Raw genomic sequence first — 13,078 nt, forward strand, 5'->3', positions numbered from 1 at the left:
TGCCTAGGCCTGTAAAGTCTTCTTTGCAGTCCACGATGAACCAGCGCGGCTCGTCTCCCATTTTCTTCTTCCTCCCGGGATTCGGCGGGAAAGCAAAGGAGGAATAAACCGAGCTATAAGTTTGAAGCTAGGAATGAAGGACACTCGCTGGCGGTCACTTCCGCAAGTTTCTGTGCATTGACCGCTGGCAAGTACCCTGTGACCCGCGTACCTTTTTAATTAAAAAAACTAAACAGACTTGCAAAAATTAAAAAAAAAAAGATAATAAAAATGAAATAAATTAAATAAATAAATAAATGTTCTAATTACAGCGATACCCCGCCTATCGCAGAAGTTAGGTTCCAGACTCCATCCATCCATCCATCCATTTTCCAAACCGCTTATCCTATTGGGTCGCGGGGGGTCCGGAGCCTATCCCGGAAGCAATGGGCACGAGGCAGGGTTCCAGACTCATCATATAATAAAAACATATTTGCATATTTCAACGTATAGTTGTCAAAAACCCATAAGAAACTATTTCCGCGATAGAAAATTACATATGTTCCATATAAAAGTCTGCGATACCGCTGGGGCGCAGTAGCTGAACCGCAGTGTAGCTGGGGATCACTGTATAGCCTAATGAAAATCATGGGACGCGTTGGACTTCATGGCCCCCTTGAGCTTCATAGGCCCTGGAGCGATTGTACTGACTGCACCCCCCCCTCCTCGGGCCTGGTTCCAGGGCATGGTTCTGACTGGAAGCAGGTCCATGTAAATTCTGACTCACGGAGAGTGGCGGCCTGGCTTTCCGGTTTAAGACCCCGGTATCCTGCTGTTCGCCTGGATCCCTTCAGTCACACGCTGTGGTGTCTGTGAACTAAGAGTATCTGCACAGCGTTCAGATAAATATCTCCCTTTTAATTAACCTCAGATGCCACCACTGCCAGACCAACTACCAGCATAAACGTATTAACTTAACCTGCATCTGTTATCCTTCCTCCCTCGTGGCAAAATGTGTTTTTTTTATGTTGTTCCTCGGAGGCCCTGTGGCCTCTGCCTGCAGTGCGGAGTTTGCATGTTCCCTCTTTGTACCCACAATCCTCCAGCTCTCTAAAGTTAAATCCAGCGCCTTTAAATTGCTCATAGTGTGTATGTATGTGCTGTGTGAAGGGCTTGGCCACCCCAGCGCTGTGCACAGTGCCAGTATCCCGCCACCGTCAGACCCTCGATGACGAGAGGCAGTTTGATGATGGATGGATGGGTGGATGGATAGATACATCCTCAGTGGGCCTTTAACTGATATTGAAATCCCTTTGGATGTATAAAGACCAAACTGTATATTTCGTGGATTGAAATCAGCTCCAGTCCTCAGTGCCTGTGGGTGGACAAGTAACCCAGCACAATCTCCATCCCCCCCCCCCCCCCATAGCTTTTTTCATCTTTTTCTGTTCCCCTTACTCACCTCCCGTCTTCCCTCCTTTGCTGGTTGGTCACTTTTATCATATTCTGCCGCACTGTCACCATGCCCCCATAGCGAAGGTACAGACTAACCGTGTGGCTGTTTGTCTCCCCCCCCCCCCCCCCCCACAGTCGTCACAGAGCTGACCACCCGCACAAGTTCCACGCCCCTGTCCCCGACCGGCCAAGGGTCCGACCCAAAGGCAGGCCGCATGCTGGAGAAGAACGTGTCCATCCTACTCGGACACGCCCCCACACTCCTCAGCAGTCCTACCCCCTCCCCCAGCCCCCTGGACCCATGTGTGTCGGGGCGGGGCCCCTGCCTGTCCCCGACTCCCCACAACGGCACGCTGCTGCTGTGGGCTGACCTGCAGCGCAAACTGTCCTTCGCTTGGGAGCTACACGTTTATGGCACTGCGGTGCTATTCCTGCTGCTGGCAGCGGGGGCGCTAGTGGGCCTGTTTCTGTCACCGGGCCTGTACTGTCCCCACCGGGGCTGCCTGGCCCTGGCCAATGCGCTGCTGCTGCTGGCGGGCACCCTGCGGGCCGTCCTCTTTTTCCTGGACCCGTACGGCACCAGTGAGGTGCTGCCCCGCACAGGCGTCACCGCGCTCTACAACCTGCCTCTGCCGCCGCTGATCTGGGCGCAGGCGTCGCTGGTCCTGCTGACGCTGCGGGCAGCAGGCCAGATGGGTCTGCTGCCTCTAGGCCTGCAGCGCCCCCCACTGGCGGCGGTGCTGGCCGTGGTGCACTGTACGGTGCTGCTGGCGGCCGACCTGCTGTCGGCAGCGCTGTCCCCTGCTGTGCCAGCAGTGCTGCAGCTGCTCTCGCTCAGCTGGGGGCTGCTGTTGTGCCTGGGCTCCCTGTTCTACGCCTTCCCCCAGCTACTGCGACCTCCGGCCCCTCCCCTGGATGAGCCTGTGGCCCGGGCGGGCTGGCAGCCGGAGGGACTGTGGTCGCTGCGCATCTTGGGCCGGGTGATGGTGGTGTGCACTTGCTTGGGGGCTTTGTGCTGTGGCCTGCATGCCTACGCTACCTTCTGGCTCTACGGGTGGCTGGGCCACTGGCGCTCCTTCAGCTGGGCTTGGTGGCTCGTTCAGTTCTGGGCCCGGCTCCTGGAGCTGGCCTGGTCCGCCTTCATGCTGCTGCTGGCCTCCTGGGTCTTCTGGAGGCCCCGGGACCGAGACGCATGCCCAGCCAACGTGGCGGCGGGAGTAGAAGCGCCATCTTCCTCGTGCTCGTCCTCCTCGACACAGAGGCACCCTTGCTGGGCCAAGATTGTGCAGAGCCTCCGGGGCCGGCCCTGCAGGAAGTCCGACAGCGGGGGAGCGGGCGAGGTGCCCAACAACTGGGCGGGCCAGGAGCGGCCCGGCGCCGACATCAGCAAGAGCCTGATCCGCAACCGCGACCAGGCCCCCGGCTCACGCAGCGTGAAGGACAGTAACCGCGGGCGCAACCAAAAGGGCGGCACCGGCGACGGCTCCACAGGCTCCCTGCTGCGACTGCAGTCTCTGGGCCGCACGCCCCGGCGCTCCCTCAGCAGCAGCCTGGAGCGTGAGAAGGACTGGGTCCAGGAGAAGGAATCCATCCTGTCCCTCACCGACTTTGACCTGCGACCCCCCTCCCCCATCGACCTGAGCCGCAGCATCGACGAGGCTCTGCACCGCGAGCACCTGCTGCGGGGGGAGGGCTTCTTTCGGGGGCTGTCGCCCCCCTCCGCCACATCCCCCGGCCCCCACCGTCACGCCCTGACCTCCTGGCCCCGCCGCAGCAGCGACCCCCAGGTGAATCTATCGCAGAGCTGCAGCCGGGAAGAACAGTCAGCGGATGGGGGTGGTGCGACTGAAAGGCAGGCGGCCGCCCCATCGACGCCCACGCTGCAAAGCTGCACGTCAGAGCAGGACAAGGACGCCATCCAGAGGGTTCCCACCTCTGCGTCCTGCCCCGTCTCCTTCCGCCCCCACAGAGGACCAGGTCGACTGCGTGGCTCAGGGGGGGACGACACCAAGCCCTTCGTGACTCCAGACTCGGAGCCTGAAGGAGGGCCAGCTGGCATGAGCCAGGGGGCCAGTAGGGGCCTGCTGGAGGTCAGCCGGCAGGACGACTCGGCCAGCATGAGCAGCGAGATCATCGACCTGTGAAATCCCCAAAGACATCTTCGCACCGAGCGGATCCAGCGTGGGACCAGCTGATTGCTGGCCGGCGTACGTACTGACCGAGCATTTTAACAGGCTGATTTGAGACATAAAGGTGTGTCACCCAGCGAGCTACGACATCACAGGGATGCTAGTCAGGGATGAACAGTGGACAGCCAGTTGTGGGAAATGGGGAGGGCTGCGCTGCACTGCACTACACTGAACTGCACCTAACTCTACTGCCCCGGGATGGACTGAAGACACTTCGCAGCGTGTAACACCCTGCTGACTTTTAAGGAGTTTAAGTGTCTTTAAGTTTGGCTCGCTGCCCTGGACAGAGTGACAGGCACCAGGCCAGAGTGTGAATGATACGGAGGCGTGTTCACACGCCTAAACCCGACAGGACGGCGTCACGGTGGCTCAGGACCCAGACTTCTAACCTAACTGTGAATGTCTTTGGGAGGAGACCTGGCCAAAGCAGCCACAGTACTGGATCTGAGGAGGATCCCTGCTCAGCAAAGATCTGCAGGACCTGGCTGAGGTCGAATCATGTCAGTGTATTACATTGTATTACAGGGTAAAATGTACATCTATATGCCATTTAAGTGGACCTCCTTAAGTGAGAATAACTATTTAATAACACCAACACTTGAATAGTGGATTTGTTTTCACCTGCATTATTACACAGATCCTTGTCATTGGCGGCTTTCATTATTTGCAGGGTTAGATCTTTGTATATTATGAACATGGCTGTCTGAGGTGACTATATCATGTCAGAGCCCTCTGTCTGCAAACCCCAAGACTCTTCCTCCTGAATTTTTGGTGGTATAGATGTGTCATAAGAAGTGACGTGGGATGGTCACGAGTCACAAGTGTGCCCTTTGCACCAAAGACCCCGCTCAATACCTACGACTGAAGGCACCTTCAAAGGGAGCACCGGGGCCCAGTATGGTTTTGTACAAAGACCCCAGGAACATATAGCACTGATGTGCCTTCAGGCGTTTGACAGTGTGACAATCTGAGAGAAACCAAGAGAGGATTGTCATGGACTGATGTAACGTAAAGCAGTCGTTAAAATTTGCACTACCAGTTGAAACTGTGTCATTAAATTTTGTTATATGCAGTAAAATACCACCATGAAAAAACTGCAGTGCTCAGCGCTGAAAAGAATATGTACATAAAGTGCGTGAAGAGATCCGTTCATCTCATGACACAAAGCACTGCTTCTTTCAGTTTACGATCCATCCCATAGGTACACGGCACGTCGTTCCGCAACACGGTTTTCTTAGAGACAAAGGCCTTAAAAGTACGGCTGCATTTCAATACTGATACTGGATCATACTTTCCAATGTCCACTTGATAATGATCACAGTGAATCCGTCACATATGCCTGCATTCAAAGGTGGGTGTATGTATGTTGACATACATATACAGCACAGCTCTCTCAGCTTAAAAACATCATAATATTGACAGAAAAGGGACAATAATGTGTAAGATGGAAGATACTGCTGTAGATGTGGATTATTTTTTGAGAAGCCTGCGATATCAGTACATCGATGTGCTCTGGTAATACAGCTTTAAGGAACCGTGAGGTTTTCTTGTGACGGCCTAGGAAAGTCGGGTCGTGGGACGCATTTGATATAGTGAAATTCATCTTTCAGTTATGATTCTTTAGTGCAGCATTCCCAATCTCGACCACTTGGTACAAACTCCCCTTCCCATCTTGCCTGCAATGTTCGTCTGGGCCGAAGGTCCATGTAACGTCCCAGCAGTGGGATACTTTTGTTCGTGCAGTACTGTGATCTTGATTTGGTATTCGTTTGCTCATGCCTGGTCAAGTGCCGTTCCAGTGTTGTTTTCAGCACTATGATCCATCTCACTCCGGAATTCTCTTCTTTCCCAGTTTGATCTTCATGTCAGAGATTCATATCAGATTTTAAATAAATGTATGAAATTTAAAACCTCTAGTTAGTCAATACTCTTTATTCACTGAGAGTTTATTTTTCTGCATACACAAGTTATACCAACTAATCACTAATATGTAAGAAAGAAAAAGTACCATGTACCATGAATTTTTGAAGTGAAAACATTTGGTTACATGTAGTACATAAAGGTTTACATACAGTGCACTGGGATGTACGAGGTAGGCATGGGTCAGAATGCATAACATTCTTTCATTCCTTTCTTCAGTGAACACTGCTGTATTTAACAGTAATGAAGATGCATTGCATTATTTCATTCAATTTCTGGTCCAAATATCTGCTGAAAAGCTGGGGTGTTACATCTGAAAAGCTTTGGCTCCATCTGGTGGAAGCCCTTTGAATAGCATGCATACATGTGCATGTAGTTCTTAACCTTTCCTGCACTGCAACCCAATTTTTACCCTGCCAGCTTAGTTGCGACCATATATCAAACATAGGTTTAAACTAACGCTATGATCAAGCGTGCAGTGCACGCTATTTACGCCAATCAATGCCTATTGCACAAATCTGATTGGATGTGCCAGTGAATTTTAAATTAAGCATCTATGGTTTGGCTTCTTGGATTGGTTCACTAGTTTTGCTCTAAGCATTTGCAAACCCAAGGCCCGTTTATATAGGTTGATTCTAGGATTAAGGCTGGGAAATCTGATTGTGGATCAGCACAGGAGCTTGGTAATTTTACTGTACAAAGCTTACATTTCCAGCTCTGCCTCCTGACCCTTTCAGCATTTGTGACGATCCAAATAGGGGTTGAGAATCACAGCCTTATATCAAGTGTCTCCAACCATATTTACTGTGTGAGAGCTACTTTTACAAAGGCAATAATGTAAAAAGCATCGTCCACTGTGCAGCATAAATCTTTGAGACAAAGTCAAATATAGGTATATATCCATCCATCCATTTTCCAATCCGCTTATCTTACTGGGTTGCGGGGGCTCCGGAGCCTATCCCGGAAGCAATGTGCACGAGGCAGGGAACAACCCAGGATGGGGGGCCAGCCCATTGCAGGGCACACTCACACACCATTCACTCTGACACACACACCTACGGGCAATTTAGCAACTCCAATTAGCCTCAGCATGTTTTTGGACCGTGGGGGGAAACCGGAGTACCTGGAGGAAACCCCACGACGACATGGGGAGAACATGCAAACTCCGCACACATGTGACCCAGGCGGAGAATAGGTATATATGCAAACACAAAAAAAATGCTCTGACTGCATATGCAGGCTACTCAGTGGATCTTTGTGGGGCACTATTAGCTTATGCGTGGCAGCGTGACCATTGGCTTATACGCTTACAGTCAGACTATATTTCTGTCCTGAACCTGAGGGTGGTGTTTGCCATCTTTTTCTGATAGACTTCATCAAACTGCTCATTCTGAGCCACAGTGAAATGGTTTTTCCAGTCAGAAACCTTTCCTAGAAAGAAAAAAAGAGAAAGAACACATTCTGATCAGAATCTAGAAATAAACACTTGAGATGAACAGACTGTTTCTGCTATTTCTCTTAATAAGTGCTCCGGTATCTCTGCATGTAAATTCTGCAAGACATTCATCAATCGGCTAGTAGGGTCAGCTGACCACCCAGCCCACAAATTACTCCGAGCGCCACAGGCTCACAGCCCATCATAATACACTGAAGAACATGCTCCTGAACAGCCAGTTATACGATATGGAAAAAACCAATTAAAATGCTTCATGTAACACCAATAATAGACAAACCCACTGATTACTGTTGGTCTTCCAGCAAAGGCAGCACCAATAGTGGAAAAAGTACTCAATTTTCATACTTAAATAAAAGTACAGGAACCACACCAAAATGTCATGCAAGTAAAGGTAAAAGCCATCTGGTGCCAGACTATTCAAGTAAAAAATACTGATTTTAAAGTAAAGGTAAAACGTACACTTCACAAAGAGCAACCTATGCTTTTAAATGCCGTGCTTGCTGGTGCAGATTAGCGGAATGACATTGCATTGTTTTTTATTCTGTGGAAAATCAAGATCAATGTACAGGCCACATTTAATAATGAATTATATACATGTCATAGACACTATTAAGTGTGAAAAGCAGATGGTGTCACATATATGAACAGAATATGCATTAAATGAGAGGGAAGACATGGAGATAAACACCACTGTATCTGGTAAGTGTCTTTACAGTGTATTAAACAATTTAAGTGAATAGCTCAATTATGCATTTCAGTCAGAAAACCTCAGTCTTCTTTTCCTGGTCTCCTATCCAGGGCTGGTTAACCCATTAGGTGATACAGGCGGATGCCATCAGAGACCAAGTGAAATTGGCTTGTTTGCGCCCTTAGAAGTACTCACACACTCTGTAGTGCCACTGCAGAACAGCTATGTGATGTGGGGAACCATCTTCTGAGTTATTTAATGTATTCTTTCAGTCCCACATCTTTTTTTCGGTTATGTTACTTGAAAAATGTTTTTAATTATGCGTTTCCTTCAATACAGCTATTATTTCTTTACTCCAATCATGTGCACATTTATTTTGGCATAGGCAGTAGCGGTGGGTGGGGCCACATGAGCTCTGCTCCCTCCCCCTAACCCTAAGCCCCACCCCTCTCACATACCCTGTCATCAGGATCATCAACAACCACCCACCTTTTCGCATGAATGGTGAAATTTTGAAATCCATGACAACATCAGTGGAGTAGTTGGCCATTTTATTCTTCTTCATGGTGTCGAATGCCACCTCTTTTATCACGTGATCTTTCTCCTCCTGTGTTGGTGAGATGTTCAGGAAGGAGCAGATCTTCTCTATCTCCTGGGCCGTGTCCTAAGAAACACAGCAGTCTGGGTTTAGAATGATGCAATACAACAACCTATTCTGTGTTACTTAGCGGTTCATCTTCACTGCACCTGCCTTTGTTAATGACATTTACGTTATTTCAGTTAGTCTGTTGCTGGACTACAGTGCAACGTCTGTGGCTGTTTCCAGATCCTTACCTCAATGAGGTCTTCGTAGAACATGTAGTGGATGTTGGCGTATGTCTGCTTTTTCTCCCACCATCCTTTCACATGGTCGTACCATGAGCCAAACACCACTGGGACAGTGAAAAGTTAGTGTTGCGATGCATGTCACATGACCAAAAAAACTCAGTTTTTAATAATGAAAGGGTTAGGGTAAGGGTGGCATGGTGGTGCAGTGGTTAGCACTGTTGCCTCACATCTCCGGAACCTGGGTTTGAGTCTCCACCAGTGTGGAGTTTGCATGTTCTCCCCATGTTGTCATGGTGTTTCCTCTAGCTGCTCCAGTTTTCCCCCACTGTCCAAAAATGCTGAGGCTAACTGGAGTTACCAAATTGTGTGTGTGTGTATGTGTGTGTGTGTGTGTATGTGTGTGTGTGTGCACATAAGCAGTTTCTGAAATTGGATGAAGGGGTTTGGGTACATTAATGCTTCCCTATTGACTCACTCTTTCTTACACGTCTTGTACAGCTGCATACTCGAGTCACTCCCGCTGCACAGTCCTGTGCAATTCCGCTCATAATTCTCCCCATATCTACTCACCTTTTCCCTCCTGAAACCTCTGCAGATAACTGGGCCAGTCTCCAGGTTCTGGCTCCACCATGTTCATGCGGTCAAAGTGAAAGTAGGACACAACATTGTCTTTAGCGTTACGGGCCACATAAATGATCTGAGTGAAGAAAAACACAAACAAATTTGACTTCAGGGTGGCTGCTGTTATGGGATCATCAGCCATGAAATGTATATAACTGTACCTTGCAATTTTGTTGCCAGAAGGACTTGGGCAGGAACTGAACAGGATAATGAGTTTTGATGACGCGAGGAACCAAAGTCATCTGTTCCACTGATTCTACACCTGTGTTCAAAGGGGCCACACCTCTACTAGCTAAACTGTACACATACTATATTTCATGCTATATTTAAAAATCATTATAAATTACAATTGAAACCAATATTTCCATAGTACAGGATATGCATGCAATAAAATAACAGCAAAGAACATGTGTGTCAGCTTTTGACAGAATCAGACTTCAGCCTGTTGTTCCAGTGGCTTTTATGGTGGATTCTGAAGATGGCCTTTTGCTCTCTTACCCGAATGTACATTTGGGATGTAGAGCTCAAGGAATGGAACTCTGTCATATATAGGAATGGAGGTCTGGCGGCCAGGGTCAGACTTTCCAAAGTACAGCAGGTCCACAATCTGGGAAACCCAGGTTGTACCTAAGTGAGCGAAGCGAGGGTCGTAATGAACTCAGTCAAACGCTGTATCCAGCTGAACATGAGGACATACAGGTGCAAAATGTGAGAACCCTACCAATCATTAATCCAGATAAATAAATTAGTAAAAAAAATAATAAATACATTTACAATAAATGAATACACACAGATATAACTAACATACGCCACATTATCAAAAAGGACTTTGAAATACTATTTAATTCTATAGAACTTGAACTATGTTCAAGCAGCATGTTCATCTGACCAGTAGAGGGTGCAATTTATTGAGCGGAATTCGCGCCACCTTGAAATGGAAACACGGCTTCGGCATGCACAGAAAAACAATCGACGCGACGTGTTGTTTTAAAGTGCACAGCGCGCAGAAATACGAGGGGCCGTTAGGAACTTTATTCAGAATTATCATGCATGAACATATATGGAACCAAAATGCTTCACATAGTACATTGAATATTGCACACACTTACAAGTGAAGGCATTTACATACACGACTGAAAGACTCATATAAACAACTGAAAATGGATACAGTACCCACATACAAGCTCACGACGTCACTTTCTACCTGGTGGTACAGGAATTATATTTCTTGTCTAAATATTTCTTTAAAAGACACTCTGAAGTGAGGCAGTTGGGCACAGCTGGGGTGCAGTGGTTATGGCCGTATACTGGGTATATTGGCCGTCATTTCATTGATTAGATCTTAAGCGACTGTCCCAACACTATTTCCGCGACCTTTGCCTCTTATGTATTGCAATTCCACATGCTTTCTTTGTGTTGCGCCCTTAGAAACAGTACGTCGTGTCGATTGTTCTTCCGTGCATGACGAAGTCGTGTTTGAATTTCAAGGTGGCACGAATTCCGCTCCATAGCAATTGCACCCCAGTATACAGTAATGTGAACACCACCGCACTCCTGACAAAAAGACAGGCAGGTGTAGACTAACACACCTGCTTTAGGATAGGTTGCGATCACAATGTCATCAGGTCTGGCTTTGAAATTTTGCACTTGGTCCCAGCTATCAGTGAAGTAGTGAGCCATGGACACACCATGAAAATCAAACAACTCAGGGCGATTCAGTTCCATCTGAGGAAAGGAGATTTCAATAAGAAATTATTTAATCATTAGTAATAAAACATATATCATATTAATTGGTCAAAATATAATTCATGACATTGGTCGCCATTCCGATATATTTATTTATCCCTCTGGAACTTCGGTCAGCTGACTGGAGTGTCTACACACATGCACAAGCATTTACATATGTGAAACAGTCTAATGGCCTTGTAAATAGTATGTAAGGATTGCAAACTGCCCTAACCCTTTTGATGTAGGCAATTCTAACTTAAAAATGGAATAATATAGATTTGCCGTAAGATTTCTTGCGTGAGTCTGAAAGCGTGAGTGTCACGCCAGGTGCGTGAGAGTTGGCAACCCTGCCTCAGGATAGTCTTGCATTTTTAAAAATTTCCTCATTCCATCAGATTTCTGTACCCATCCATCCACCCCTAAATTTTCTGCAACCGCTTGTTCTATTCAGGGTCACGGGGAGATTTCGGTACCGTAACTCGTAAATAATGATGTATTACTGAGATACCTACATTAAAATTATCTTCAAAATTATCTTTGTTTTTGGGTGCAAAAACATCTGTAAAAATACACAAATGCTTCAGCGCTATAGTTAAAACGTTGCATAATTCGATTATTAGAGTACGACTTCGGCTAAGAACATTTTACAGTTATACCAATTGAACAAATAATACTTACAGTACTGTTAAAAATGACCTCCGAGGCTTGTAGAAAAGTGAAAGAGCAGCTGACTCGCCGCTGTATGAACTTTCTCTCTCTCTCGCTTTCTTTCTTCCTTAATTTACTAACTGACTTCTGAACTTCAGACTTGAGCGTTTTCCGCAAACACATTCAGACGTGTTGATATGCTAGTTTTAAACTACAACCTAGGAAATTAAAACCAAGACTAAATACATGCAAATCTATGTCGTGTTCGGTGTTACGCAAAACCATCGAATTCTGTGACCCTAGAGGCGCTGCTGCACATATTCGCGAAGTTCCCGTTCACGTGCACGTGCACGAGCAATCTACGCATTTTACGCAATGCAATTTAACTGCATGTTCTTGCGAAATATATAAGAGGCTACGAGAGTGGGAATTCCTGAGCTCCGAAACACGTCGGCAGTGCCGTGTCAAATTCCCCCGTTTATTCGCTTTTATATAACTTTGTTTTATTTTATTTTGTTTTTATTTTAAGTTATCTCCACTTTACAATGCCTGTATGGGAAATTTCAAAAACAACACAATAGTTCTGCTTCTCAGTTTCATCATCCTTCTTTATGCTACATAACTGCTGTCTCACATTCTGATGCTTACACAACTCTTATCAAGTCGGCTGATGCAGCCAATTTTGTGATGCACTGTATTCTGTATTGTAGTGCACTACATTTACTCTCACAATTAAAAATAGCATCGCCGCCTGTCATAGTGCAATATGAAAGTTCAGGACCAGAAAGTAGAAATCCAGACCAAGATTTTGTTACAGCCAACCAGGTGAGTATTCTGTGTAGGTGACTCTTAATGTTCAGCTGGTTGGCTGAAACAAAATCCATCTATCCATCCATCCATCCATCCATCCATCCATCCATCCATCCATCCATCCATCCATCCATTCTCTGCCACTTATCCAGGGTCAGGTCACAGGGGTGGTGGTCTGAGCAGGAAGACCTCCCTCTTGCCAACCACCTCCTCCAGCTCCTCTGGAGGAATTCTAAGGCATTCCCAAGCCAGCGGAGAGATATAATCTCTCCAGTGCATCCTGGGTCTGCCCTGGGGCCTCCTCCGTGTTGGACGTGCCCGAAACCCCTCCCCAGGGAGCTGTCCAGGAGGCATCCTTAGAATGATGCCCAAACCACCTCAAATGGCTTTGCGTTGATCCCCTCCCAAACACCTGAGCTCCTCACCCTGTTTCTAAGGCTGTGCCTCCCTACGGAGGAAACTCATTTCTGCCGATTGTATCTGCGATTTCATTCTTTCGGCCACCATCCAGAGCTCAGGACCATAGGTGAGGGTAGGAACGTAGATTGACTGGTAAATTGAAAGCTTCGCCTTCCAGCTCAGCCGTCTCTTTGCCACGATAGAATGGTACAGTGTCCGCATTACTGCCAACGCTGCACCCATCCGCCTGCCGATCCCCCGTTCCCTTTCTCCCTCACTCGTGAGCAAGACCCCTAGATACTTAAACTCCTCAACTTGAGGCAGCAGCGAAGACTTGGTCTGAATTTGTACTTTCTG

General features: G+C 47.6%; 2 protein-coding genes across 2 annotated transcripts in view; one reads left to right on the forward strand and one right to left on the reverse strand.

The window, feature by feature from the left end:
- Window positions 1-5,535, forward strand: part of LOC125745375 (proline-rich transmembrane protein 3) — a 17,409-nt gene extending 11,874 nt beyond the window's left edge. Inside the window, exon 5 of the mRNA XM_049018162.1 lies at window positions 1,570-5,535. Coding sequence (XP_048874119.1) covers window positions 1,570-3,578 — 2,009 coding nt within the window. The 3' untranslated portion in view covers window positions 3,579-5,535. The remainder of the gene's footprint in view (window positions 1-1,569) is intronic.
- Window positions 5,536-5,539: 4 nt separating this feature from the next.
- On the reverse strand, window positions 5,540-11,847 carry LOC125745390 (cytosolic sulfotransferase 3-like). Its single transcript, XM_049018222.1, has 8 exons — window positions 11,543-11,847; window positions 10,726-10,861; window positions 9,635-9,763; window positions 9,298-9,398; window positions 9,086-9,212; window positions 8,522-8,619; window positions 8,177-8,351; window positions 5,540-6,974 (listed from the first exon to the last, which is right to left on the reverse strand). Exons 1-8 carry the CDS (start codon window positions 11,693-11,695, stop codon window positions 6,862-6,864), a joined length of 1,032 nt encoding a protein of 343 aa, XP_048874179.1. The 5' UTR covers window positions 11,696-11,847; the 3' UTR covers window positions 5,540-6,861.
- Window positions 11,848-13,078: the final 1,231 nt, after the last annotated feature.

This window comes from Brienomyrus brachyistius, chromosome 6, assembly GCF_023856365.1.
Source record: "Brienomyrus brachyistius isolate T26 chromosome 6, BBRACH_0.4, whole genome shotgun sequence".
Lineage (NCBI taxonomy): Eukaryota > Metazoa > Chordata > Actinopteri > Osteoglossiformes > Mormyridae > Brienomyrus > Brienomyrus brachyistius.

What these genes read in the sequence shown, in the direction of transcription:
- LOC125745390 (XM_049018222.1), bottom strand. Translation starts at nt 11,695, where the DNA reads ATGTGTTTGCGGAAAACGCTCAAGTCTGAAGTTCAGAAGTCAGTTAGT. An exon ending in CGCAACCTATCCTAAAGCAG is followed by an intron (nt 9,764 to 10,725) that starts GTGTGTTAGTCT and finishes TCGCTCACTTAG; the next exon opens with GTACAACCTGGGTTTCCCAG. An exon ending in TCTACGAAGACCTCATTGAG is followed by an intron (nt 8,352 to 8,521) that starts GTAAGGATCTGG and finishes TGTGTTTCTTAG; the next exon opens with GACACGGCCCAGGAGATAGA.